This window comes from Phaenicophaeus curvirostris, chromosome 3 (genome assembly GCF_032191515.1).
Source record: "Phaenicophaeus curvirostris isolate KB17595 chromosome 3, BPBGC_Pcur_1.0, whole genome shotgun sequence".
In the NCBI taxonomy this organism is placed as follows: domain Eukaryota; kingdom Metazoa; phylum Chordata; class Aves; order Cuculiformes; family Cuculidae; genus Phaenicophaeus; species Phaenicophaeus curvirostris.
This window is the reverse complement of record NC_091394.1, coordinates 12,297,775-12,325,259: the sequence shown is the minus strand read 5'-3', so window position 1 is coordinate 12,325,259 and position 27,485 is coordinate 12,297,775. Positions and strand designations below refer to the sequence as shown.

The 27,485-nt window shown below is 39.6% G+C and overlaps 1 protein-coding gene across 3 annotated transcripts in view; it reads right to left on the bottom strand.

The window, feature by feature from the left end:
• TMEM245 (transmembrane protein 245) overlaps nt 1-27,485 on the bottom strand; it is an 81,202-nt gene extending 53,717 nt beyond the window's left edge. For all 3 annotated transcript variants that reach the window (XM_069853388.1, XM_069853389.1, XM_069853390.1), the window contains exons 1-6: nt 27,015-27,485; nt 16,216-16,333; nt 14,886-14,987; nt 14,112-14,219; nt 9,297-9,509; nt 3,748-3,917 (exon numbers count right to left, since the gene is read on the bottom strand). In XM_069853388.1, the coding sequence (XP_069709489.1) occupies nt 3,748-3,917; nt 9,297-9,509; nt 14,112-14,219; nt 14,886-14,987; nt 16,216-16,333; nt 27,015-27,473 (1,170 nt within the window). In that variant the 5' untranslated portion in view covers nt 27,474-27,485. The remainder of the gene's footprint in view (nt 1-3,747; nt 3,918-9,296; nt 9,510-14,111; nt 14,220-14,885; nt 14,988-16,215; nt 16,334-27,014) is intronic.

Genomic DNA, 27,485 nt, shown 5'->3' with positions numbered 1-27,485 from the left:
AAAATCTAACAGCATGTATGCAAAATACTAACACATTCCAGCGCATGCAGTTGGCCAACTGCCTGCATTGCTGAACTGCCTAACAAATTCTAACGAAAACAAAACTACAGCCACTATGCTAAAAGACAATTGTTTTCCTTCAAAAGAAACCCCTCGGAGTGAATCAAATTATTACTTCTTGACTATTGATAGGAACGTGCATGATACTGTATCTATTTAGTTTTAAATGACTTGATGGATGACATCAGAAACTTCTGTACTCTTTTCTCCAGAAGACTCTGAACAGCTGCATCTGTTGGCTCCATTGGGCAAATGCACAACCAGGGACTAGGGAATACAGTAAAGACATCCTATTTCCATAGTTGTAAAGAACGACTTCACTGTTTTGTCTGTATTAAACACCCGTATTGTCTGAGGGCTGCCTAACTGCATCTCAGGGCTTTGTTTTTTGCGACGGCAATGAAGAGATGGAGGTGCAGTGGCAGGTGACACACATCTGACTACCCTGGAACAGCCGGACCTTCCCAAATGAGCTTCTCCACACAGGTGTTGATGGGGCACAGAGTGGCCTTATAAAAGAACTTGCAAGGAGCCACACAGTGCAGGCACCCATCGCTCCAAACGGATCAGTGTCTGGAAGAGGCTGCTGCTTCTTCTGTTGAGCATTCCAGAACTGGACACAATACTCCAGCTGGATCTCACAAGAGAGGAACAGAGGGGCAGAATCACTTCCCTCGACTTGCTGGCCAAGAATCTTCTGATGCAGCCCAGGATACAGTTGGCTTTCTGGGCTGCAAGCGCACATTGCCGGCTCATGTCGAGCTTCTCATCAATGAGTACCCCCAGGTCCTTCTGTGCAAGGCTGCTCTCAATCACATCATCCCCCATCCTGTATTGAAACCAGGGATTGCCATAACCCAGGTATAGGACCTTGCACTTGGCCTTGTTGAACCTTGTGAGGTTCTCACAGGCCCACTTCTCCAGCCTGTCCAGGTCCATCTGGATGACATCCCATCCTTCCGATGTGGCAACTACACCACTCAGCTTGGTGTCATCTGCAAACTTGCTGAGGGTGCACTCAATCTCACTGTCTGTATCATTGATGAAGCTATTAAACAGCACCGGTCCCAGTATGGATCCCTGAGGGACACCACTTGCCATGGATCTCCATCTGGACATAGAGCCATTGACCACTACTCTCTGAATGCAACCATCTAACCAGTTTCTTATCCACTGAACAGTCCACCCATCAAGTCTGTATCTCTCCAATTTAGAGAGGATGTTGTGGGGGACCATGTCAAAGGCTTTACAGAAGTCCAGATAGATCACATCCATTGGTTTTCCCATGTCCACTGCTACGGTTACCCCATGATAGAAAGCCACTAAACTGGTCATACAGGATTTACCCCTGGTGAACCCGTGCTGGCTGCCATTAATCACCTCACTGACCTTCATATGCTTTAACATAGCTTCTAGGAGGATTTGTTCCATGATCTTCCCAGGCACAGAGGTGAGGCTGACAGGTCAGTAGTGTGTTTTCATATCTCCCTTTCCTCTTCAACAGTGCCTGCTGAAGCCAAAATGTTTGCTAATCGTACTTAAATACAGCTCTACCATCCTTTCTAAAAAAAAACTGGAAAGGCTGCCATTTTCATTTCTCTTCATTCCTGGTCCCCACAAAAATCACAAATGTCAATACTCTGGCATTTTTTCCCAAATTCTACGAGTTAAGATGCATCCATAATTCTACAATGCACAGAATAAGCTTCTCCAGTAGAATTTAAAATATATGAAAGGATTAGTGTGATAAGCATTGGAAGACTACATACAACTCCAGCCACCCATGATAAAGCCAGGTGAACTGCAATTAGAATAGGCACAAATGAGGACAACAGAATCACATAGAGTACCAAGTGTCTTTTTTATAAAGGCTAGAAGAACTTGAATTTCTTTAACACAAACAGCACATATTTAGAAGGAATACGATTGTCATCTAAAATATGAGAGGGAGAGGGGAGATGGATAAACGAGCCTTGAGGAGACTGAGGGGAGATTTTACTGTTCTCTACAACTACCTGAAAGGAGATTGTAGAAAAGAGGGAGCTGGCTTCTTCTCTCAAGTGACAGGGGACAGGACAAGGGGGAACGGCCTCAAGCTGCGCCAGGGGAGGTTCAGGTTGGACATCAGAAAAAAATCTTTCACAGAAAGGGTCACTGGGCACTGGAACAGGCTGCCCAGGGAAGTGGTTGAGTCACCTTCCCTGGAGGTGTTTAAAAGACGGGTTGATGAAGTGCTCAGGGACATGGTTTAGTGGCAGATAGGACTCAATGATCCTGCAAGTCTTTTCCAACCTGGTGATTCTGTGATTCTGAGTTGTGCAAACACTGTTCTTTTGCAAAAGCATGAACATAAATTGACCTTAAATACATTTAATTTGAGGAGTGGGAAGTTCTGCTACACATTACAACAAAAGCCCTACCTTCTTAAACAAGAAAAGACTCAGTGGAATTAGGAAGTTTATTGTATCATATAGTTATGCAGTACAAGGATACTAACTCCTGAAATAGAATACATATAACATTGAGTCTAGAGAGTCTTCTTGCATACAAAAGCTTCTAATTAAAAGCTTTGTATAAGCTAAGTTTTTATCTTAACATGTTAATAGTTCCCACTACCTTTCGAAACCCCCTTTATCTTGTTCATAGCTGTATTCTGAAAGGCTTTTCCTTTTTCAAATTCTTCCTCAATAAACTCTGTGAAGCCATTACTTGTTTCCTACAGGCATTTAATGCTTTTGTTGACCTTTTGACATCCATTTACCCATTAGGTCTGGGCTTAAGCTTTTGCTTTTCCTGTAGGACTTCAAAGCTATAAACCTCAGACAGATAGATGCTCTTGACATATATGCACTTACAGGGTTCAGCTCTTCAGTTACAGAAACTCTGAGGTAACGGCTTTTTCTAAAGCAGAGAATACTTCAACAACACAGTTACAGAAAGCACACTCTTACACATTGGCATAGCTATTACAAACAAAATAATCTATCAGGTTAAGCCAAAACTTCCAACTCTTAATGGAGGAACCTTTATAAATTTTATAGAGCTTTCCAACTCTGCAATTTGTAATGCAAATGTAGGCACATTTTGAGTTGGGGATGAGGGAGGGGAGCACAGAAACCTTATTTTACGGCACTTCCCAAACACCTTATCCCACACATTTCTTCTCTTACACAGAGAAGCCTCCTTTCTGCACCACCATGCCACTGTGTTCAACAACTAAACTTCCACACAGTATAAACAAATGTGTTCAAACTAGCACAGGCCTACTTACAGAATAAATTAATTGCTTTTTAAATTAAGTTTTCACAACAGAAATAGATACGTCTCATTCTTCAGATTAAAGCTCATTAAGCTTAACTTCAAAATCCTTGTAATCAGGTAAGGCGACTGAACCACAAGAAGTTTGCCTTACTCAGCTAAGGAATCTTTTAAAGCTAACTCAACATTTTAAAACTGACTTCTGTCCAGATTTGCATGTAATCGTTTAACAAAGTTTAAATGTGTACTTACTTGTGAATAGTGACAGAAGAGACACAGTTTAAAATACACCATAAAACAGATACAGTTTTACATGAGAGAGATGCCCATTAGTGACAGACATTTATTTTAGAATTAAAGCATATCAGCATACAGTGAACAGAGAATAAAACAAAATTTCAAGTTGCTTAAGGAAATAAATAGAAATACCTTACTGTCAAGCTTTAGCATGACTCTTCCAAGCCCTCTGATCGGCCATGGAGCAAGAGCTTCCTGACGTTCCTTCACAAAATTTTCAACAAATTGCCACCAACTTTTGCAACGGTTTGCCATGAAGGTCAGAACTCCAAAATGAACCACAAGTTTTTTAAGTGCCCAAACTGTAACCACAAGAAGGAAATAAAGTATTAGAGTTTTCAGACTATGCATCTGTTCTGTTCTGAAAGACGTATGAAAAAGAAGAAAAAGATTCTTGAGTTTTGCTTCCCATTTGAAACCACTTTCAGAATTTCCAAGTGGTTTTAGTACTAGTCTCCTCAGCTGCTTTACAGGCAAGCTTATCCACATGGCATTTAAAGGGCAGCAGAAGAAAGGTGCCTGCACACTGACCGATTATGCAGCTAGAAGACCTTAACAGTGTGTTACACATGAAAGAAAATTTTCAGCCTCAGTTCTAAAGTTTTAGGCCTTCCATACCGTTTAAACTGCCTCTTGCCTTTTAAGAACTGACAGCAGTGTAATTTCACAGTAAAAAAACAGCTCATTTAAACTTTCAATTGAAGCACAACTACTGATTAATCTTGCCTTTAAACATAAAAAAAACAAAATTTTGAGATCACCTTTTTATCTGGGCTTGAAAGTGATTACACAAAGCTTCAGAAAAATCCATAACGCTCCCCAAAACCAGACAACAAAAGAAATATTTACAACACTTTTTTCCCCAAAAAAGAAGCATTTTGCCACCACCAACACCTTTTTTTCAACAATCCTAACTTATACGCACTGTAAAATAAAGAGCTCCCTAAAAACACTAAAAATGCCATGAAATAAAGCCCAGAGACTTTCGTGCAAGGCTTATGGCTGCAATTGTGCAATGGGTCTGCTCTCCCTCACTTACTGAGTGTACGTACAAAACTCGCGAATCATCACAAGTAGGAATTTAAAAATCAAAAAAGCACAATGCATATGAAACTTTCCTTTGAAGCTACCAGACTTTTAACAGTCATGAAATATTTGCCACACTCTTTTTTTTAATGGAAAAGAAGGAAAGTGAGTCATCTTCCAAAGCCACTTAATGTAAGAAGTTAATATATTCACATTACAAACAAAGATTTGTCTTACAGCTCATTTTCTGGAGTATTGATGCAAGCATACCAGTCACATAAGCATCATTACAAGATGCATCAGCTTATAGGATCACAGTTATTATATGTAGCAGTGACAGAGCATGAGGTTTCACAATTTAGTTCTGCCATGAACTACTGACACACAAACCTCTAAACAAAACTAGACTACATTCTAAAATACTGAAAAATATGATTCTAAAAGAAAACAAAGTGAAACTATTAGCAACAGAATGTCACAACTGTCCTAATGTCTCCCTCTTTTTTTAAAACCAGAATTTAGTAATTATCACCTGTAGATCACAAATTAGTCAGTGTTAAAAATTCTACTTACACAGTAAACCGACCTTCTGTAGAAACACTAGCAGCACTCCTACAATTACATTGTATTTGTAGCAACACTTGGTTTTATTATGAAAGATTATTTACCAAACTAGACTCATTACTTACTGCCATACATCAACACCACAATAATTGATTCAGACTTAAAAATTCGCATCATGCTTCTACCTGGAGATGTGTAATAATGACTTACATAGTCAAAAAGGTTAACTTTTTGTATTCCCAGGGCATTTATCAAAACTCCATAAGAGACTATTAAGCCACATCTGTTACAGTTACTTGTTCATTTAGAGCTCATTCAACAACTTGCTGGCTTTTGGTTTACTTACCCTCTGGCACCCCCATGCGGCAAACATTGCATTTATGCTCTTGAAGAAACAGAATTACCTTGATAATCTACTAAAAATCACATGGCAAACATACAAAAAAAAAGGAAAAAATAACTTGCAAGTGCCATGCACCACACTTGCAGGCTGAAGTTTTGTGTGATGAAAAGCAACTCATGGTAAATATACAAACTGCTGTGCAGCAAAACAGGGCAAGTTTGCATTTTACAAGGCAAACAACATACCTGAAGAGGCATTGTAACCTTTTGTAACCATTTAAAAGTGTTAAAGAAAAAAAATATCTTCTAAAATGGCTGTGTACTTATTGCAAAGGCGATGCCAGGAGGTGCTACAGTCAATCACACAGCTGTAATTATAATAGGTTAAAAAGACGTAAGAGAGAAAATGCTAAAGGAAGGCTGTTATTAGCAAGATGTGAACAAAACAAGAGAAGGGCTGCATAGTAAGAAATTCCAAATATCTCCAGGAAGCAGAGAATGACCCGAAAACAAAAACAGAACTAAAAAAACGATGCAACAGAACAAGCAAGGAAGTAAATGGAAGACATTAAAAAAAGACAACAACAAGACTCCCAAGCTCGCATCACAGAATGAAACACTAGAAATGTTCCACAACCTGGTTTACTGCATAGTGTTCAAATTCAAAAGTATTTTTTTCAATTTTTTCATTTTATGGTATAATTACGGTATAATTTTTCCACCATCTACAATCTACATTAAGCAACTTTAAAAGAGCGTATCATTCCACCCAAATACAAATGCATTCAAGGAAAACCCTTAAAGGTACCAAGATACTTCTAATAATCTAAATGCTACTTTATGTGGAATCGCAGAAACACAGCCTGGTTTGAGTTGGAAGGGACCCTACAGATCATCCAGTTCCAACCCCTCTGCCGTGGACAAGGACACCTCCCACTAGATCAGGCTGCCCAAGGCCCCATCCAACGTGGCCTTGAACGCCTCCAGGGATGAGGCATCCACAACTTCCCTCAGCAACCTGTGCCAGTGCCTCACCACTCTCATGGTGAAGAAATTCCTCCTTATGTATTGTCTAAATCTGCCCCTCTCCAATTTATACCCATTGCCCCTCATCCTGTCACTACAAGCCTTTGCAAACAGTCCCTCACCAGCTTTCCTGTAGCCCCATTCAGGTACTGGAAGGTTCCTATAAGGTCTTCTTGGCGCCTTCTCTTCTCCAGGCTGAACAAGCCCAACTGTTTCAGCTTATCCTCCTATGGGAGCTGCTCCAGCCCTCTAACCATCTTTGTAGGCCTCCCCTGGACCCATTCCAGCAGGTCCATAACCTTCTTATGTTGAGCATTCCAGAACTGGACACAGTACTCCAAATGAGGTCTCACAAGAGAGGAAGTTCTGTCTGTAAGTTCTGTCTACCAACATAAGGAACTCTGGTGAAATTAATAACACCTTTCCATTTAAGATGTTAGGGGTGGCTTTTTTTTTTTTTAAACATAGTAGAAGCACTCTCCTTAAGGTCTCAGGAGTGCTTAAAGTTGCTAGTCTCCTTAAACTTGAAAAGTTGCAAAGAAACTTGCTTTTTAAGTCTTCCTAAATGTTTTTAATACCAACTCTGTCTCTCAACGATCCATCATTCACCATCTGACACTCAATGTGATCCACTGTTCTAAAGCTGGGTGTGTTCATCATTATACTGCCTTTTCATATTATTTTTGTGGTGATCCATTTACATTCCATGATATGCCAAGAAAAGGCACTTAATAGTGTCACTGCTAAGGCAACGGATCATAAATGTGCTCAAAATTAATTTCTAATTTGGCATGAGTTTATTGTTTGGGTAGCTATTCCAGACCTAGTGACATGTAGTAGGAGTATTCATCCATTTCAGTTATAGAAGTGTACTTTAATATAGATTTGTCCATCTCAAGCTTAAAACCAGTCATTATTACCTGCCCAACTGCAAAACTATTGCACCAGTTTTTCCTCGCACCCAACTAGGTATTTATAAACAGTGGTTCAGTCATTCCTCCACTTTTCTCTTAAATAAATGAAGCCACAGAAGCTCTGCTTCTCTTAGTTTCCAATTCCTTTATAATCTTTGTGATGCATTTATGACCCAAATCTAACCTGCCATCACCATTTCCCATCACGCCCAGACGCTAAAAGTGGGCAGTTTCTTCCATAGCAACGACACTGGGATGAAAAAAATCAGCTCGCTCTCTCTCTTCTTACCATATATTCAGTCAGTTACAAGCTTATCAACCACAGTACCTTTTAGCTGTTGCTACAGTGTCACCACCAAACATGCAGCTGTTCCTTTCACTGTGCTCTCAGAGTTTGGTGCCCCTCAAACCTGCAAGCATGGTCCCACAGTCATGATTTCCAGCTGCACAACTGGACAGTTTAAAATGGTTTTGTGTACTAGGTGTAAATTGCTGGGTGGTCGCCGGGGGGGCCTCCACGGGGAAAGACCAGAAGCTGCCCTGTGCCAGACAGTCAGCTCCAGCTGGCTCCACAACAGACCAGAGCTGAGCCCATCACGCACAGGCATGGTGCCTCTGGGAAAATATATGTATGAAAGGGTAGAAAACACTAAGAAGGAAGAAGAAGAGGGACCATAGAGAGAAGAAGTGAACAGAGTGGAAGCAGAAACAGAGGCAACACAAAGGTCAGGGGAGCAGAAGTGCTCCGTGGTTGACCATGCATATCGTCCAGAGAGACCACGGCAAATGGTGGACCCATGCTGGAGCAGGTACACCTCTTGAAGGGACTCTTGCCTAGAGATGAGGAAACGCCTGAGCTGGTACCTCCCCAAAAGGACTGTAGCTCATGGATGAACCCACACTGTAAGACAGGAAGAAAGTGGGTGGCTCTGTGGGTACTTGGCCACTAGCTGGGGCCAACCCACCAGACTTAGTAAAAGGGAAAATAGCTACATTTAAGTGTTGGATATATTTTAATAAACTGAAAAGCAATGTTTTAACTGACGTTTAGAGAAAATCTAACAAATTAGGAAAATCACTTTGTTTACAGTAGAGGTATGGGAGGAAATGTCTTCAGACCCATAGTAGCTGATTTGTATTTCCAGAGTTCCCATCTTCCCTACTGACCCTGCAAGAGAGTACTAGAAAAAGTGGCATTCAGTTTTAAAATAACGCCTTCCGATAACTATCATAACTACTCCTTGCTCGATATAGAGGAGAACAGATGCACGTAGATGTGAAGCAACAAAACTAATTAATCTCAGAGCTAGAATAAGAATCAAATTTATCTTGCAGCTTGTCCACAACACCTAGCAACACATTTTTAATGGAATTTAAAAGTTAGCATGAGCTGTACTTCAGTACCGAGTAACAGCTAAAATGTTCTTTATCCATAGGTGCAAAACCATGAAAGACAAGGCATCAAAAGGAAGAAGGACAAAGTACTCTAAATCAAAGGTATTCTTACAATGAAAGGCATGGCACTAAGTGATTCCAGGTAACTACAATAAGTCAATAGACAAAGCAATTTTACACAGTTGTCCACTACGTGGTAACAGTGCACATCAATCTTCGTATTTGAAGCTACAATTCATCACATCTGAATGAATCACATCCGGATGCTCTTGTCATAAAAAAAAAAAAATTATTTTGTAAAAGCTCTAAATTAAAACTCATGCAAGCCTACAAGTCTTTCCTTCTCTTTTTTTTTTAACACAAAGCTATCCAAAGTCATCACTTAACATATATTTCTAATAATTGGGTTATTACCTGCAAAAGGCACTGGCAATAGCTGCACAATCCAGAAATTTAGCCAGATCTGGACAATGACAATGGCCCACACAAGCGTAACAAAGTAAATGTCACTAGTTTTCTTTTTTCTGAGAAGAGCTCCAATCTCAGGTCTTTGTCTGCTTCCAGAAGAGGATGAAGAGGAGGATAAAGGTGATGAAGCATGTGGAGGCTGATCACCTTCTGCCGCTCCTAAAACAAACAAATGAAAACAAAGAAGTGGAAATGATCACATTAGTGTTCACTATAGAACAGAACATGCTCCCTCGTCCCAAATTAACCTCTCTTTTGGTTGTTGGTATGGGGGTTTGTGGTTTGGTGGGTCTTTTTGTTGTTTTGTTGGGGGAAGTGGGTTGGTTGGTTTGTTTGTTTGTTTGTAATTTCTCTATAACATAGAGACAGACGCAGCACTCGTGAATTTTGAAAAGCTATAATAGGGCTCTGTAAACTCCTCCACATCAAGCAACACATTGTCTAGCAGTGCTGGGAGAACAGAAGAAAAAAATGTTACAGCCTCTAAGAGGCCTCCTGTGACTGCAGGTAAATTATCAAATAACCAGAAAATCCTAAAAACCCACAAAAAGTAATTAAATTCTAAAAGAATTCCAATGTCTTAGAAGAAATACTCAAAAAGAAATCTTAGATTTGCTCAAAGCACATTTAACAAAATTTAAAAATATACAATATATTGAAGAGGAAGCTTGCATCTCACAATTTTTTTACTACGCTTTCTCTTTTCTTGAACGCTTACATTACAAACACGGCACTCACAATTTGATCCTTAATTACTTGCTTAAATAACACATTTTAGTAACAACAGCAAGCATAAATTAGCGGGTAACAAATGTAAGGAGAAGTATTTTCAGACCTTGCAAACACTTCGCCGCCACACTAATACAAAAAAGGTAAAGCTATTGATTCTCCCGACTGATAGACACTGGGACAATGACAAAAACATCAGCTGGTTGCTGGTAACGCATTTGGTGGATCTTCAGAGTATTCCCAAAGGAATGAAAGAAGGAACACGGCAAATGGCTAAACACAGCAGATGCTTCAGGTGGAGTGCTTCTTGGCAAATCAGTTAATGTCCTAAAGGGATGAAGCCAGCCCTGTTGTACAAACTACACCTTGGAGAAAAAGACACAAGCTAATTTCTCGTAAGAGGAGAGAAAGTTGCTGGTAAACAGAAGCTTTCCTAAAAAGGCAAAGTGTTTTCATCACAAGAAATAGAGGGTTTATCATTCCCCTGTACTTCTCAGCCTAATACTAATAAAAACAAATGGATCCAGCTTATGCATTAAAGAGAGACAAATTTGGAAGCAGTATACCCATAAGTGAAAATTCTCCCCTATAAATTCAACTTTCTCAACACTTTTCACTTTTTTTGCTCCAAAATCAATATAATAAACATAAAAAGTAACACAACAACAAGCTGAAACTCAAATATTTATCAAAGGAAGTGCTAAAAGCCAAAATGAAAAAAAACCAAAGTAATTTAATAAGCTGAAGGCTACTGGTAATGGGAACTACCTATTTTCCTGGTAATGGAATATTTTTGCAATGAAGAAAACCTTAATTAAATAACAGCAAAAGTAATATTAAGAATAGTACAAATTAAGCTACCTCATTCTCTTACAGTTTCCCTATAAACTTCAGCAGACTGCACACAGAACACAAAACACAGATGGGAAAGAACTGGCAAGGAAAAAAAAGATTATTTTTTTTACCGGAAGACTAAAAACTCCGAGGGGATCCCAAGACAAGAAAGCTCTTTCAGAATGCAGTTCCACTGCACTTCACTGGGTCACTGGCAGTGCCAATTTAGTTTGGCTTATTCTCCCCATGACAAATATGCAGCATCAGAACTGCCGTTCAGATGACTATTGTAAGTGACTTCACAAAGCTGATTCACCTAAAAAAAAGGCCATCAAACTTTGCAAATTAAAAAGCCACATTCTGTTGGCCAGATGCAGTCTGCAAACCAAGGCATGAGTGCCTTGTCAAAACAAACAGGGAAAAATGAGTATTGGAATATTGATTTGGAGTAACCTCAGGTTCTGCAAAACCCCATTCAGTGTGCTTCATGATATTTTTAGAAATGAAATCTCAAAAACATGTTCCTACCTTTTAACTAATGAAACTATGACTATTCTGGCAAAATCAGAACGTATGGTATTTATTTGCATATAATAAAAACAACAAAATAAGTAAATTTCCAGGCTGTCTTAAGACATGCTCTTTTCTTTATACAATATGTTCACTGTCAAGTCAGCTTCTTGTAGTTTTGAATTACTCTCCTTCCTTAAATAAAAGGAACAACAGCATAAACAACACCACAAGTGTCTGTATCTCTATAGAGCAGAATTTCAGAACAAAATCTTCAGTTAGATGAAACTAGTTTTTATTATGATTAATGAAAAAGTCTTGAAGAACACCAGGATGAAGGTACCCTTTCATAAATAACCACATCTTTCAGTAATTTAAAGTGAGTAAGATTATTTTTTTTAAGAAAACAAAGAAGTGGGGGGAGTGAAGGGAGGATAAGAGGCATGATTACATTTAAGGATTTCAGTTTCTATCATATTCAAAGCCAACAAGAAAACAGAATCAGCCAACAAAATACTGCAGCGGTACCTGCTTCTTAAGTCGCAGACTTCTCAATTTGTGTATACTCTGGAAATTCTTAAGACACCAGGAAGGGCAAGTTAGAACACCTGCACAAGTGTAATTAAACTGCTCATCCCCAACACTAAATACCAGTACTCAACAGCAAAATAAGATATGTTCAGAAAAACCTATAAAATCAATACAGCTTGTTTCCCTTCCTCTTTCGTTCCATGAACAAATTTAAGCAGGAGAACAGTAAAACCATGAAGCACTGATTGTTCTAAAATTGATTTAATACAGTATAATCCTTGTTATTGCTACTGACAATTAATCAAACTTGACAACCACTGACATATATGGAACAGATTAGGAAGATCTCCTGGAGGCTGCTGTCCACCTGGCAGATGATATGAAATCTTTCAAGATCTTATGCATCTCATATAATAGATATGTGTTGTAAATTACAAGTTCCAAACAAGGTAACAAGCCATCAAAAAATCACGGCAGAGGAAAACCAAGACAGATGCAGTTTTTCAGCCCTGCAGGTATAACTTTTTGCTGTACAAGAATAATGTTTCATCACCATAGACATAGCAGACCCAAACCAACGACGACCAAAAAGATGCTTAGCATCTATCAGAGAATAGGATGGAACAGACTGTTGGAAAATTATTTGAACTATTGTTAGGAGTAACCAGGAAACTCCGTATTTGTTCTTTTCCTTCTGTGAAGAAGGACAACAGAATTTGGTTAACTGTCTCAAGAAAATAACTCAAAAAACATTCACTATAAAACCACAGTAGTTTTACTTTGGCCAGAAGACATTACAACTTGAAAACAGAAAAATAATGTCTTAAGAGTAAAAAATTAAAACTAGCGTGTGAATTAAAATTAAAAAAGCAACAAACAAGAACGCAATCGCATACATAGCATACTTATGGGCAATTTAAAAAAACAAACAAACAAACCTCATCTCCAAAATTAAGAATTAGAGACAGCAATATAAAAGATCTGTCACCACGATGCTCCACTCTCACATTTCAGGACATAGGTCCATAGAGTTCCATACTTATTTTCATGGTAAACACACAAAATGTAGAAACAAAGATCAGGAAAGAATAAGTTGTCTAAAGCTGCTGTTCTCATATTTTAAAATTAAGCATGCTTTCAAGTACAGCTTACATTGACATATTTAAAATCAGGAGGTGTGTTTACGTTTCATCGAAAGATTTTTTTGTTCTATTCCACCTGGTGGCTGAAGTAACTTTAGTTTCACAATTGGCAGTCTTTAGATAAAAGGTTTTAAAGCCACATGCTCATAGCATTCTGTCCTGTACAATCACTATGTTTCCTTGCCTGGAGCATGATTTACACATTACAGACAATATTAAGAACATCCTGCCTTGAAGCAGACAACTCTTAGACACAGCCAATTTCAAATAAGCTTTGGAAGTTCACATTATGTTAAGTTGAATGACCCATTTAGTTTATTTGCAGGAAATGGATGAAACCTTTCAGTTTCCAGAGATCTTCATAACAGCTTTTTTTCTAGTAATACATTCTATGAAAGGCCTACCTGGAAAAATTAATGTGAAATTCAAAACCAGTGACGGACATCTAAACACCTTCTTTGTAAGTCTTTTAAAGCCATTTCCTACAGATTTCCAGTTGTGTTATTGCCAATGAAAGTATGCTACAATGTCAAGTAACTCACTACAGGAAAGACTTTGAGCATGCCATAGTTAATAAAGAACAAAGGGGTTTTTTTTACACTGATGTACACAATAAGTATTCCAGTCTGCCTGTACATGGTCCAGAAATAATAGTTACATCTCGTAAATGCCAACAAATTAAAAGGTGGCTATGGAAAATTCAAAAAATAATAAAGAAAAGGAAAAAAACGCCACACTCTCGTTCTAAAAAAAAAATTTAAAATAAAATTTCTTCCAGTCAGGCCTTCTAAATGCACAGACAGCCATGTAAATGCTATCATTTGAAAGACGACTTTTATATTATTGTTATCTTCACATTTTTTAAAACATAAACCTGTTTCATAGCGTAAGTATAAATGTACTATTTTGGACAGGCTGGAGAGGAGAGTGACTATTTTGAAATTTGTTCTAAATTCCCTCCAATTTCATGCCTTTAGAGCAAATTCAAATGTTTTCTTACAGAGTATTCAGTCACCTGAGGGTTGTGATGGATGTTCACTACTGGACTCCTCTTCTGTCATCGAAATTGCCATGGCAATAGTTGAAGCAGCAATGGAGAACATCTGACCAGGAAGCTCTGCCCCTGTAAAATATATATGTGTATGTAAATAAAGAAAAGTTCGAACTTTAAAATGTTTTATTTGTTGCTCAATGTCCACCAAGGCTGTCAAGCAACAGAAATTAAAAGTTTCCCAAAATAATCATACAGCCAGTACTAGAAAAGAACACATGACATTTGCTTTTATGCAAAATCTACTCTCAAACAGGCAAAATCTATTTTTCTCGAAGTCTAAACACAAATCATAGTTTTAAGAAATTGGTATTTTAAAAATGGAAGACTGGATATAAGAAATTTGCTGGATGGAGTTGTCTCAGTTTCTCAGTACTATAGGAGCTACTAAACATATATTGCTCATTTCTTTCAAAATTACCCTCTGATTTCAAATTTCCTGCACTTCCTTTCTGCTTGAAACTACAGATAGGATTTTGTAAACTTAAGCAATCACGCTTGTTAATAAGAGTCCCTGCTTTGTTACGGAAAAGAAGCATTGCAATGATTTTCTGCGATGAATCAAAGATTCCCCTCAACATTTGTAAATTACTTTGAAGCAAACATACTGTAACTCTTACAATAAATTCTTGCAATCCGTATGATACCAAATTTACAGTAGTATCATCAGGATGCTCTCACTTGACTTTACAGAACTTTTACCTCCAACAACAAAAGAAATAGAAGCTCATTCCTTACCAGAAGACTCCTTTCCGTTGTGCTGTTCGTGCAACATGCCTACAGTCATCAGAACAACTATAACCAGAAACACAGGAATTCTCCAGGAACCTGCCACAGAAGCTGAAAGATACGGGGGGTTTTGTACATGAAAAACTATGCCATTAATATACTCTACATTTAGCAAAAGCAAAAGAGGCACCACATCAACCAAGAACAATCCGGGCAGACACTAGGAAGTGCCATAAGGCAAACAAGTTTTCTACATTCACAGAAAGAAAGAATAGAAAGAACAAGTGAATGAGTTTCTCACTGAAGTAAATAAAGTTGTTAATGTTCCTAACTTCAGTGACTTTAAACTAAGCTGATACAGAGAACAACTTTAAAAACAACATGCCAAATTATATGAATATACACACAAAATAAAAGCATATTAGATATCAGAGGCAAATCACATTCACCCCGAAAGATCTATATTTATGTCAGATCTCCAGAGAGTGGCATCAAGCAATGGCTCCTTGGGTTCTGGCTCTTCAGCTAGTACTTCCAGCAAATACAAGATTGCCAAAATGTAAGCAAATGTAATGCCATTATGTGTAGATTAAAACCTCAGCAAAGTGTCCTCAAGTAGTCAAAACAATACCCAAAACCTGCTTTTTCTTTCTTACTAGCAAAGTAAATCATTAAGTTCACTGTGAAACCTTCCATCATGAGTCTTCCATTATTTGCATGACACTTCCACCATAAACACGGATAATATCATCTGTTAATTTGATCTATTAAACACTCATAATAAATCTAATACAATAGATAACTATAATTTTATATTTTTATTATCAGATTTTATAGATTACTGCCAAATTTATTTGATATTGTTGATATCTTCACAACATGTTTGTTGACTACTGACAGATTTTTTTTTTTGGCTTCTCTTACCTCCATTAGATACATTTTACAGCTTCAGCCCTGGTTAACAGCAGACTCTCACGAAAATAATAATATTAAAAATCATCGCAAGTGGAAGTCTAAACGCTCCCACACAACCCCAGCCTTCACCTACTGTCAGGGAGTGAGCACCAGGTCTGTGAGCTAAATAAGGGAAAACCATGGGAAGTACAACATGGACAGGAGGAGGAGAAGATACGTTGCTCAGCATTTTGATGCCTCAAGTTCCCTATCCCAGTGCTTTATGTTGGCTACACGCAGCTAGAATTACTGAGCACAGGAAACAAACTGCATCTCAGCTAAGGCTCCATCATAAGGATTCACTGGATGAGCAAGTGAATAGCTTTGTTCGCAAGACAACGGAATCCCAGTGGACAGATTAGAACAATAACTCCTTGTTACTCACCGAGGTGAAAGAGCAGCATAATCCAGACAGGGACAGAGACTGCTTTCAGGTAACGTTCAGTGCTCACATTCCACTTGAATGAAACCACCAGCAGGTAACCGACTACCAAGGTCCATATCTTTAAGAAAAAAATACATACAGATATGTACACATATGTTAAGTACAACGGAGCTGTATTTTGATGCGTGTGTACACACACACGCATGCACCCCTAACTGCCATACTGAGAGAACTGAATGCAGGTTCTATAAGAATCCTACATTTCAGAACTGTCCATTATGGGAGGTTTACCTCCATGTAAGAGAAATGTAAAGCCTGTGCAAAGTAAGGGCAGGCTAGACATGCCTTCAGTGTGGTTCTCATGGGAGGGGGTTATACACACTCTGCTGTATACAAACCCTGAAGGAAGATAAGCTGAAGACATTTGAGACCAAGCAATTACTCTGGAACTACTACTGAAAAGTGAGAATCTAAATGAAACAGGGCCACTAGAAGCAGCAGTGGGGCCACAGGGAGACAACCAACAAAACACTGCAAGTTCCAGCACAGAGCAGCTTGCCAGCTCCTGTATTCCAGTTCAATGAGACAAAGAGGGCTTTAAGCCAAAAATAGCCATTAGGAAGAAAAAAAAACCCTGCTGTTCCTTGGCAGTGTTGGTCCAGAAAACAGTCATGCCTTTAAAAACCTCGTGACAGGTAATTTTACTGACTAATCAACTCAAAACAGTAAAGAGACAAACATGTCCATGACAACAGAACAACAGGAAGATATAGTCATTTTTGGTTTTGCTGCTTCTAACTGCCTTTTACACCTCTGCTCACCAAAAAAAAAAATCACAATGGAGGATTCTAAATAAAAATCTCAAGATGAAGAATTTGAGCTTGAAAATGCTGAAAAGAACAAAGCAGAAACCAGAAGAGGCAACAAGAGGTGAAAAGCTGCTACTCAACAGAATAGATGAAATAAGAGGTATGCAAATCTGTAAAACCAAAGACCTCAGTGTCACATTCTTAAAAAACAATTTTAAAAAATATCTGACATTTCTGGCCAAAAGTCAACAAACATTCTCCATCCATAACCATTTAAGGACAACTTTAAATTTACACCTATAAATCCATAAATCCCAAAGAAGTTTAAGCAGAACTTCTACAGACAGCATTTGCTGAATCAGATGTCACTGTAAGAAGAATGCACTGGCAGAGACACAGAACAAGCAATCAGAACACACCAAAAGAGTTTGCACCTCGGTACTCTGCACTACATGACTCACACTAAAAAAAAACCAATGGTATCTATGACTACTCCTAGGTACCCAATTGGTGTACAGGAAATCTTAATTGTACTGAAATGAGCAGACAAGCAGTGATGGACCCTGTTAACTTCAGAGGGAACACTCCTACACACAAGGTAATTTAAAATAGCTTAAAAAGTGTGAACAAGTGTATATCCTTTTCATACTAATCTTTCTCATCAAAGCTACCAGTCCAACTTTTCACTGCAACCTATCCCTACTTTAGCATCAGTTGAGCTGCATAATGCTGATGACCAAACGTGGACTCAAGACAAATGTCTAAACTAGAATAACCTTAGACATTAAGACTGAAGTCATAAACAAAACAAAACTATTTGATCTGAAATGCACAGCAGTTCTTTAACAGTATAGGTTCATAACATAAATTCATTCACAAGGCATATTACAGCACAACTGTCATTGAAAGAGATAAATCAGCATGAAGATGGTATCTTACTCTCTAACACCAGCCACACAGTATCATTATATGATAAAAATTCCAGCATTGAGGCAATTTTTCTTCTAAATACCTTTTAAATTTAATGATCAATTACAAGTAGAAGACTCAGTAAATTCAATGAATTAAACTTTCTGATTAAAGTACAGTAAAAGCAGAAGGCTAATAAGCCTATGTTTAACAGCCAACAAAGCAAACGTTGCACTGGTTCTAGCCACGCATGTAGCTGAAATAAAAGCTAGCATTTTGGGGTTTAGGATTCAATAAATGTTTTGTGCTGATAATTCCCCAATTCTCATTTTGAAAAACTAAGCAAATGATGCAAGTAACAGTCTTTAGTATTTCTTTTGAATGGAGAAAAATAGCTTATTTTAAAATAAACAAGTCATCTTGTTTTGAAGATCAAACAATAACAAGTCTGAAGCCCTGTAAAAAAACTAAGTTATCAACTGACTGGTGCAAGAGGTTTAATTTCAGTGACACCAATGAGTAATCAGTTCCTCACCCATTAGTTTTACAGCCATGCACTTTCCTACACTGCAAGAAACGCACTGCATAGGAACTAGGGTAACCTCCTTCTCTGACTTGGGTATCCTACTTCCAACAATTCAGAGCTGAAAAACTGACAATTAACTTAAATCGATGTAGATTAGGATTTTATCCTATACTAAGGCCTACAGCTTCCACACACCCCCCCCACTTAACCCTTTAAATGCATGCCACATAATCTTTCCCACTGCTTTTCTGAATGGTCTCCAAAGATTTTTGCTACAAAAGCATGAGAATATTAACAGCCTCTTTAGTATTACACATCCGTCTCAATAACTGACACCATAGAAATGAAAAATAAAAGACACTGCCTGCTCTCATTAAAATTAAGCTACTGTAATTACTGCGCTGAAACTATAATGGATACAAATTCCATGCTGAAACCGAAATGCCTATAAATTTGATTTATAAGAGTATACAGCCAGCCATGTAACTAATACATACAATTCAGATACTGCAGAATGCATTAGCTACTATAAACTATTTACTTATCAAGCTGAAGTCAACTGCAGATGCCAAACTTTCACCATGTACTCTCAGATTTTAAATGCCTATTAAACCACAATTAATATTTACAGACATGCACAACTCCCATATATCAGAATTTTAGGATAGTTTAATCCTGTAAAGCTCTCCTTTGTTTTCCTTCCTTCACTTATCTGCATTGTCTGAACAGACAGCAGAGGCCTCATTTCTCATATCTCCTTTGCACTTTGTAGCGCTCCTCACAAATTGAACAAAAAGTTCTTTTGCCTTTAGACATAAAAAGTAAACCTGCCTCCTTCCCAGAATAAATAGCTGTAAGAGTGCAGTGCAACTTCCTGGATTCCAGCATTCACTTTTGAGTTACAGTGGTAAATTTAAAAGGACAGATTAAGAGACGTATAGGCAAGTCTGAAGGGCTTCAGTTCTCTTTAAATTGCCAACTGGAAGAAAAATTACATCACAGAAAGATGGAGCTTTTAATGTTAAACTCAAGTACCTGCTTCAGTGTTTTGATTTTCCTTTGAAATTTCACTGTTGAAAAGGATTTAGCAGCATGACCATATCACCAATGTTACTGAAAGTCTGTTTCCAGTTCCATTTGAAGTTGACAGAATTTGAAAATGTGACACACTCTTTTGGCTTCAGTATCATTTTTCAATGAGAACAAACTCTTCCTTACTACTCAACTCCTGACAGCATTTATATCAATTTATATCGAAGAGTAAAATTATTCATACAGTTCACTGCTTTTTTTTTTCCTATCACCAAGTTAATTTCAAAGAGAGAGGTTTTTACAGATGAGCTCATTTAATAGCTCGCTGCTACGCAAAGCAGCAGTTCATTTTCCCTCATTGCCAGCCACACGGCTCCACCTATTTTGCACACCAGCTTCAACATTCAGCCAGCCAGCCCAAGCTCCCTAAGCTTTCAAAAAACTATCCAGAAAAAAAGGACAACAACAAGGCAACTAAAGCATATGTCAGAAATAAGATAAGCAAGAACAGCTCCTTATCAGGAGCAAAGCTGTCGGGATGATTCAGCCTTCCTTGGAATATTGCCCCATCGATTCAACATCCAACAAACACATTTGTGTGCTTCATGTAAACCACTCCATGGTATAAACACAACAGTGAAGACTCAGTAGAATAACCAACAGTTATTTCTTTTGATATATGCCCTGCCAACCTTCCAAAAGTTTCCATTTCTTAATTTCTCAGCACCTACTCAATGGCATTTCGACTCTTTCATTTCCTAGTTGCAGCTCTACCCTTTCTATTGTCATTTTACAGCATTAGTTTCTTCCAGGCTTCTCTTTTCCACTTGAAAATCATATGGCAAGGGTTTTTTTAGGGTTGTTTTTTTTTTAAATTCAGATTTAAATTGAAAACCATTTGATGAAACTATGGATCCAAGTCAAAGAGTTTCCTATTTGCCAATTTGTTTCAGAGCCATGATCAAAAAACCCCAGTCCTAATTATGTCACCACTTCCCTTTGCTATTTAAAAATAAAATTTGGGGTCAGAGGAGGAACTGACCATCAAAATCAACGCCACTACACATGGGTTAGAATTATTTTCAATGTGTCCTGCAGCAGTTCCTACGCTGTGAATTTAAGGAAATCTGTGAAACCTAAGATATCTAGAAGACTGCAGCTATGCATATTGAAAATGCTTCTCCTTTAGTTCGCTTTTCCTGTATTAATACAAATGTTACTTATGAGAAACTGTTAATAAAAACGCTATCTAGAGATCAAGCTTTCAAAATTCACTTGTGAGAAGAGGTTCGGAGCACATCAAATTCTCTCCCTGCAGACAGAGTACCACGCTTCACAATGACACTTTTACAAGAGATGACTCCTCAACATACATAACTTCTTCACCTTGTTGCTTTATTACACAGAGCACAGTTTTAATTTCGCTGGACAGTTCCATAACAACCATTCCTTTCAAAGGTGGCAGAAAAAGAAATATCACTGTGTTCAAATAACACAAATAAATACCAAAAAATAACTAACACTATGTAGCATATATCAACAGGCTCAAGGGTCCCATCAGTTTAGTGACTGGGGCTGCAGTTCATGCATATAAATCTAAACAAGCTCTTAAGCCTTTTCAAGAAAGGTATCTCACAGCAGGTTCTCCCAAAACTGATGATGGGGGTGGAAGGGAAAAACAAATGTAGAAAGGAAAAAGGAAAACACTAACATCTCAGTCTTGCCCTGCCCCTCCCCGTCATGTTTTTATATAGGCTGCAATGTGGTTTCTACAGAGTTGTGAAAACAAACCAAAACACGTGGTTTTGGTAAGAGGTGTTTACAGTTAGTACTCGGCTGTATGATTTATAAGTCATGATACTAAATGATGAAAGATTTTTTGAAAACAACATAAAAAATATGTAAGGGCTTTTTCAGGTCTGTTGTTTTGTTGGTTTTTGTTGTTTGTTTTTACAGTGGGCAAGTTTTAGAAACCTGCAAGCCTGCTCTAAGGAAAAATAGAGAAAAAAAAATACAACACTATCCAAAACACTCAAAAAATACAAACTATACGCACCTCAAAAATCAGAACTGAATTTTTCTCATTTATGTTTATTCCCACATTATAGTCAAACTTAACCCTTCCCTTTGCTAGAAGAGAAATTGCCCCATCAAGTGAACTTTACAAAATGTAGATGCTTTTTCACATCACCAGGTGATAATATCACTGTGGAAGCCAAACATCTTGTAGCCTGTGACCCAAAATGTTTTCCAAGCAGCCTGTTTGAGAATTTCAGTCTGCCAGAGTTACTTTAGGGAGTGCTGACATCTAGTGCCAACAGCAACAGAGCTTTTCCTGGTGGATGTCTTTGATGGCTTCCCTGAAGGGAGCAGACAAGTAAACTGGCCAAAAGAAGTAACATCTACTTTGACAATATCCAAATGGGAAATAGTCATGGGAAATAGTGTTTCCAGATTTGCCCAGCACTGTAGCGAGGAAAGGATTGATTAGGTCTTCTAACTGCATGCTAACCACTAGAACAAAATAAGTTGTACATAGTACAGTCAGAGATATAAAAATACACTGACACGCATATATGTGAGTGCACAGTCCTGACCCTGACCAATAACTTGTGACAAATGAAGGAAGAAAGAATGGTTATGGGAGAAAGATTTTGAGAGTTCTGTAGCCAAGATCACTTCAGAGAATTCTGCAAATTAAGGTTACATCAGATTTAATTTATTAAGACGAACTTCAGAGTCAATGTGGAGCATCTGTATAATTCAGTTGATCTGCTGGGATCTACAAATTGTTTTCTAAATAAATATGAGCATGCAAACCCTGGTGAAAAAAAATAAAAAAGAAAATACAACCAACAGCTGGCATTGCCTGTATATTACTCTAAGTGTAAACTGTCACGCTACAGTAATTTGAACTCTAGACACAAAACACAAGTTTCCCATACTTTAAATACAGAGGTGGATACAAACATACATCCTACAAAACTACGATGACAAGGCAGTGTAAGATTAGTCTTCAGAAAGTATGCTAAGTGCAAGGGTAACCATGCTGAAATTGCCATAGCAAATAAACACGTAACGGTGCATTCAGTCCACTATTGGACAAACTCCCCTCCTTTTCACAAAAAAAAACCCAACAAAAAAAGCAAAGCATTCCCCTTCCCAAAACCCCATAATTGTTTTCAGTCAAATTCTAATGACAGGCATGCTCTCGCTTCTCTAGTACAGCAGAGGGAATCAGAAAGGGAGAAGAAAACCACGTGCATTCTTCCTCTCTGTAAACAGCAGCACCATCCAAGTGTAAGAATAAAAACATTGTACACCTTTGCAGCCCCAGGCAGAATCCTTGGTGGCTGGAGCACAGACATTCATAGCTCACAAGAGGAAAACTTCCATAAACAAGTGTATTGTGCTAATCAGATATTGATCTCACACTTAAAACAAGCCGTGCTTCCTCATCTCTTTTATGCTTTTAATAAACGATTTGCATACCATATTCTTGGCAAGAAAGTATTCCTTGCTGTCTGAGGGGAAAATTTACTTATTTTATGTTGATTAAGTTACTCCATATCAAAATATTTCAAAACCCAGAAATCTAGATTGGTTTAGTGGGCTGCTAAAAGAAACAGTGCAAGAAATTAAATTACCATTACTTTTGTTTATCGCATAGAGTATCTACAAACAAAAATAGTCATAATCTCCATACAAGATAACATACAGAAGGAACGGTGGAGAATTCAGATCCCAGAGAATAGTACAACATAGCAAATTAACTGGTAATACCCAAAACTCCTGTGCAGCTAACCAGCAGACTGTACGCATGCAAACAGAGTCCTGCAATATAACACGAAAATTAAACCGCTTTAAGATGCCTAGCTGAAATTAAAACAGATACTATTAACTGCTCAAGGCTCCTCAGCAGCATGGATAAAATTAAGTTATCCTGCTCCAGCTCTGAAATAATACAAATAAGGTAACAGCAAAAATTTAAAAAATAGAAGAGGAAAATACCATAGAGTGTATACAAGACGCCAGACTAAACTGAAGTCATGTGTACAAACGGAAGCCCACAGTTTCTTTCTCACACTGAGCTCCTGAAAAAGACACAGGCAATTTGCTTAGAAAGCTGCAGCAACTGATTTGCTTAGGGAAGTCCACAGTCAGTTATTATAACAGGAAACAAAAATCTTTCCGAGGAACTCAAGACAAGAGTTCTGGGAGCTGACTACCTTTTGCTCAGTTAAAAATTTTACAGCACTTCAATGAAAACAAGTGTCAAAGCAGAAGCACCAGTGCAAACCAGATGTACCAGACACTGCTAAACAAGATTGCAGTGAGCATGCACAGACACCCCGCAGTGCGTTACAACCATAGTTATGAGGTTAAATCACTGCAACTTCCTTTAGTACCCTTAGACTTACTCAGTATAAGCATACTTTGATTAACCAAGTTTTAACAAAGGACTGGGCTTAGCCAGGTTGGTTGGTGCAGCAATATTGCTGATTTCTTAAAGCAGGTAGGCTAAGATAAAGGGAAGTCTTAAGTTTATCAGCTACACTATGCGGCAACTAATCAAAACTTCCAATCACTACCAAGCCACGTTTACATTCTTCTACCACCCAGGGGAAGGTAAGGATTTTTGCCTCTTTATTATAAAGTACCTCTGTCTATCTACTCAGTCTTAATTACACTTCTGAGGACAAAACAGACCACAAACACATCTCCCCTGACATTTTCCAGCCTATGAGAACACTTCAGAATAGGAAGCCAAAAAATCTCTTCACTCAATGTTTACCTTCTAGAGACAAACGCACTTTCCAGTCCACCCTATTCACACTAGAGATAGTTCAAAGTACCCTTTGTAAGTACATTCAGAACTTTTTTGCTTGAAATATTACTTTTTTGTTTCTAGTATACACCTCCAAGGCTGTGTTCGAGGTATCAGCATGCACCAGCTTCACCAAAGGAATAAAACTAGGAATACAGAACATGCATAATTCAAAACCAGAAGCCTGAAGAAGCTTGTTAGAGTATTTTCTTTTTCTTGACAGTTTCTCTGTCTTGTCCACATAAGAAGATTAATTTTTAGGTTTTTCTTCAGTTTTATCTCTAGGTCTATCCCCATTAAACCAACTGCATATGTCATTTTCTACCCAAGGAGCAGGGGAGCGCGTGTTATTTTGTTTGTTTAAAAAACTAGAGTAGCTTAAAAAATTCTTTGACACTAAGCAATCTAAGTATGCCAACTGTACATCAGAATTTAATAGAAGTACAAGTTGCTGATCTTCTGTGCTTTTCCATATCTCTTTACTTCAGATACGTAGCATTTTTTTATTTTCCATTTTAACTAACAAAGTAAAAATGAGTTCTGCCAGTTTTAAACTACTCTACCTTCTGAAGACAACACAGGGAAAAGCAGTCTCCCAGAACCTTTATTGCAATAACTAACATTAGTGAGTTACACAAACAGCTTCAGTTTTTCATGTTCAAATTGTGCACGTTTGATGCTTTAAGAAGAAAAAACAGAAATCAGTACATTGAGAAAGCAGCGTCAAGATGCTTTTCCCCTCTCAAGTCACTTGGAGAGCTGAGCTGCTATTTCACAACACACCACAACTCTTATACGTCAACAAGAGCTGATGTTTGCCCAAGACCTGAATTACCTCTACCGACTTAGCATCCCAAACCTGTGGCAGGACTGACATATGGACGCAAAACACCGACAGAGAAAGCATATCTGCTCCTGCCGCACCCACTTGACCACAAAAAGCACCTCTCCACGCCGCAGGTTCTACCCTCAGAGGCTTTTTTTTAAAGCTATTTTACATATGGTTTTCAATGGGAAGGCTCGCTTCGCCCTACACCACTGCGATGGTGCAGCCTGGGGTGAAACTCCCACATGCTACAAGCAGAGTCTGGTACTTCAAGCGTAAAAAAAACAACAAACAAAACCCCAAAAACAAACAATCAAAAAAGCTACAGAGACTTCAAATAGGAGACGACTTTAAACATGTATCTCTGTGTGTGCACTCCTGTCCGTGTGCATGTCTGCAAGTGTCTTGTGCATATCTGTGTGTCTGTGTCTCTGCGCGTTTCAGTCTGTGTGTCTGTCTGCGTGTACGTCTGTCTCCGAGTGTCTGTCTGTCCGTCTGTGTCCATGCACATCTGTCTCCACGTATCTGTTTCAGTCTCTGTGGATGAGTGTGTCTGTCCGTCTCTGCATGTCTGTCTCCACGTGTCTGTCTGTTCCAGTGTCTGTGTCCATGCACATGTCTGTCTCTGCGTGTCTGTGTGTCAATGCAGGAGTATGTGTCTGTCCGTCTCTGTGTCTGTGTTTGTCAGTCTCTGTGTGTGTCTGTCTCTGTGTCTGTGTCCATGCATGTATCTATCTGTCTCAGTGTGTCTGTGTGTCCGTGCCTGTCTGTCTGTCTCCATGTGTCTGCCTGTCCATGCACGAGTGTCTGTGTCTGTCCGTCTCTGCACATCCGTGCATGTGTCTGTTTGTCTGTGTGTGTCTATTGGTCTCTGCCTGTCTGCACCCGTGCATAAGCATGTGTCTGTCAGTCTCTGCGTGTCTGTGTGTCAGTGCATGAGCATATGTCTGTGTGTCTGTGCATGTCCATGTCTGTTTGTGTGTGTCCGTGCATGTCTGTCAGTCTGTGTGTCCGTGCATGTGCCTCTGTGTCTGTCTCTGCATGTGTCAGTGCATAAGCATCTGTGTCTGTCAGTCTGTGTTGTCTGTGTGTCCATTCATGTGTCTCTGTAGCTGCGCGTCTGTGTGTCAGTGCATGAGCATCTGTGTCTGTGTGTCTGTGCATGAGCATCTCTGTGTCTGTCTGTCTGTCGCTGTGTGTCAGTGCATGAGCGTCTGTGTGTGTCTGTCTGTCTGTGTCAGTGCATGAGCGTCTGTGTCTGTGTGTCTGTGCATGAGCATCTCTGTGTGTGTCTGTCTGTCTCTGTGTGTCAGTGCATGAGCGTCTGTGTCTGTGTGTCAGTGCATGAGCATCTCTGTGTCTGTCTGTCTGTCGCTGTGTGTCAGTGCATGAGCATCTCTGTGTCTGTCTGTCTGTGTCAGTGCATGAGCATGTGTCTGTGTCAGTGCATGAGCATCTCTCTTTGTGTCTGTCTGTCTCTGTCAGTGCATGAGCATCTGTGTGTGTGTCTGTCTGTCTGTGCGTCTGTGCATGAGCATCTCTGTGTCTGTCTGTGTGTCAGTGCATGAGCGTCTGTGCATGAGCATCTCTGTGTGTCTGTCTGTGTCTGTGTGTCTATGCATGAGCACCTCTGTCTGTCTGTCTCTGTGTGTCAGTGCATGAGCGTCTGTGTGTCAGTGCATGAGCATCTCTGCGTGTCTGTCTGTGTGTTTCTGTGCATGAGCATCTCTGTCTGTCTGTCTCTGTGTGTCAGTGCATAAGCGTCTGCGTCTGTGCGTCCGTGCACGCCTCTGTCTGTCTCTGTGCGCGTCTGTGTGTCCGTGCCCCCTGCCCCCCCCCTCCCCCCGCGCCCCCCGCCCCGCCGCTCACCCACTGGCTGCTGAAGCAGTCCAGCCCGCGGCAGATGAGCCGCCCGGCCTGCGCCAGCAGCACCTGCGCTCCGAGCGCGCTGCCCAGGCTGTGCAGCCCGTAGAGCAGCGGCCCTCCGGCGCCCAGCAGCACCAGCAGCCGCCGCCGCCGCAGCGCCTGCTCGCCCAGCGCCTCCACGCCGTAGTCGGCGAAGCAGACGGGCAGGAGGAGCGCGGCCAGCAGCACGGGCGTGCGGGAGCGCCGCAGCCGCCCGAGCCAGCGCCGCCCCAGCGCCGTCAGCGAGCTCTTGAAGGGGTGCAGGAAGGTGCCGCAGAGCACGGCCCACAGCAGCGGCCGCAGGAAGGCCTCCAGGATGAAGTAGACGAGCACGGCCGCCCCGCAGCACAGCCCCGCGAACAGCAGCGCCCCGGTGTTGTAGAACGCCTGCTTGATCGGCTTCTCCAGCCGCGGCAGCGACATCCCCGCAGCCGC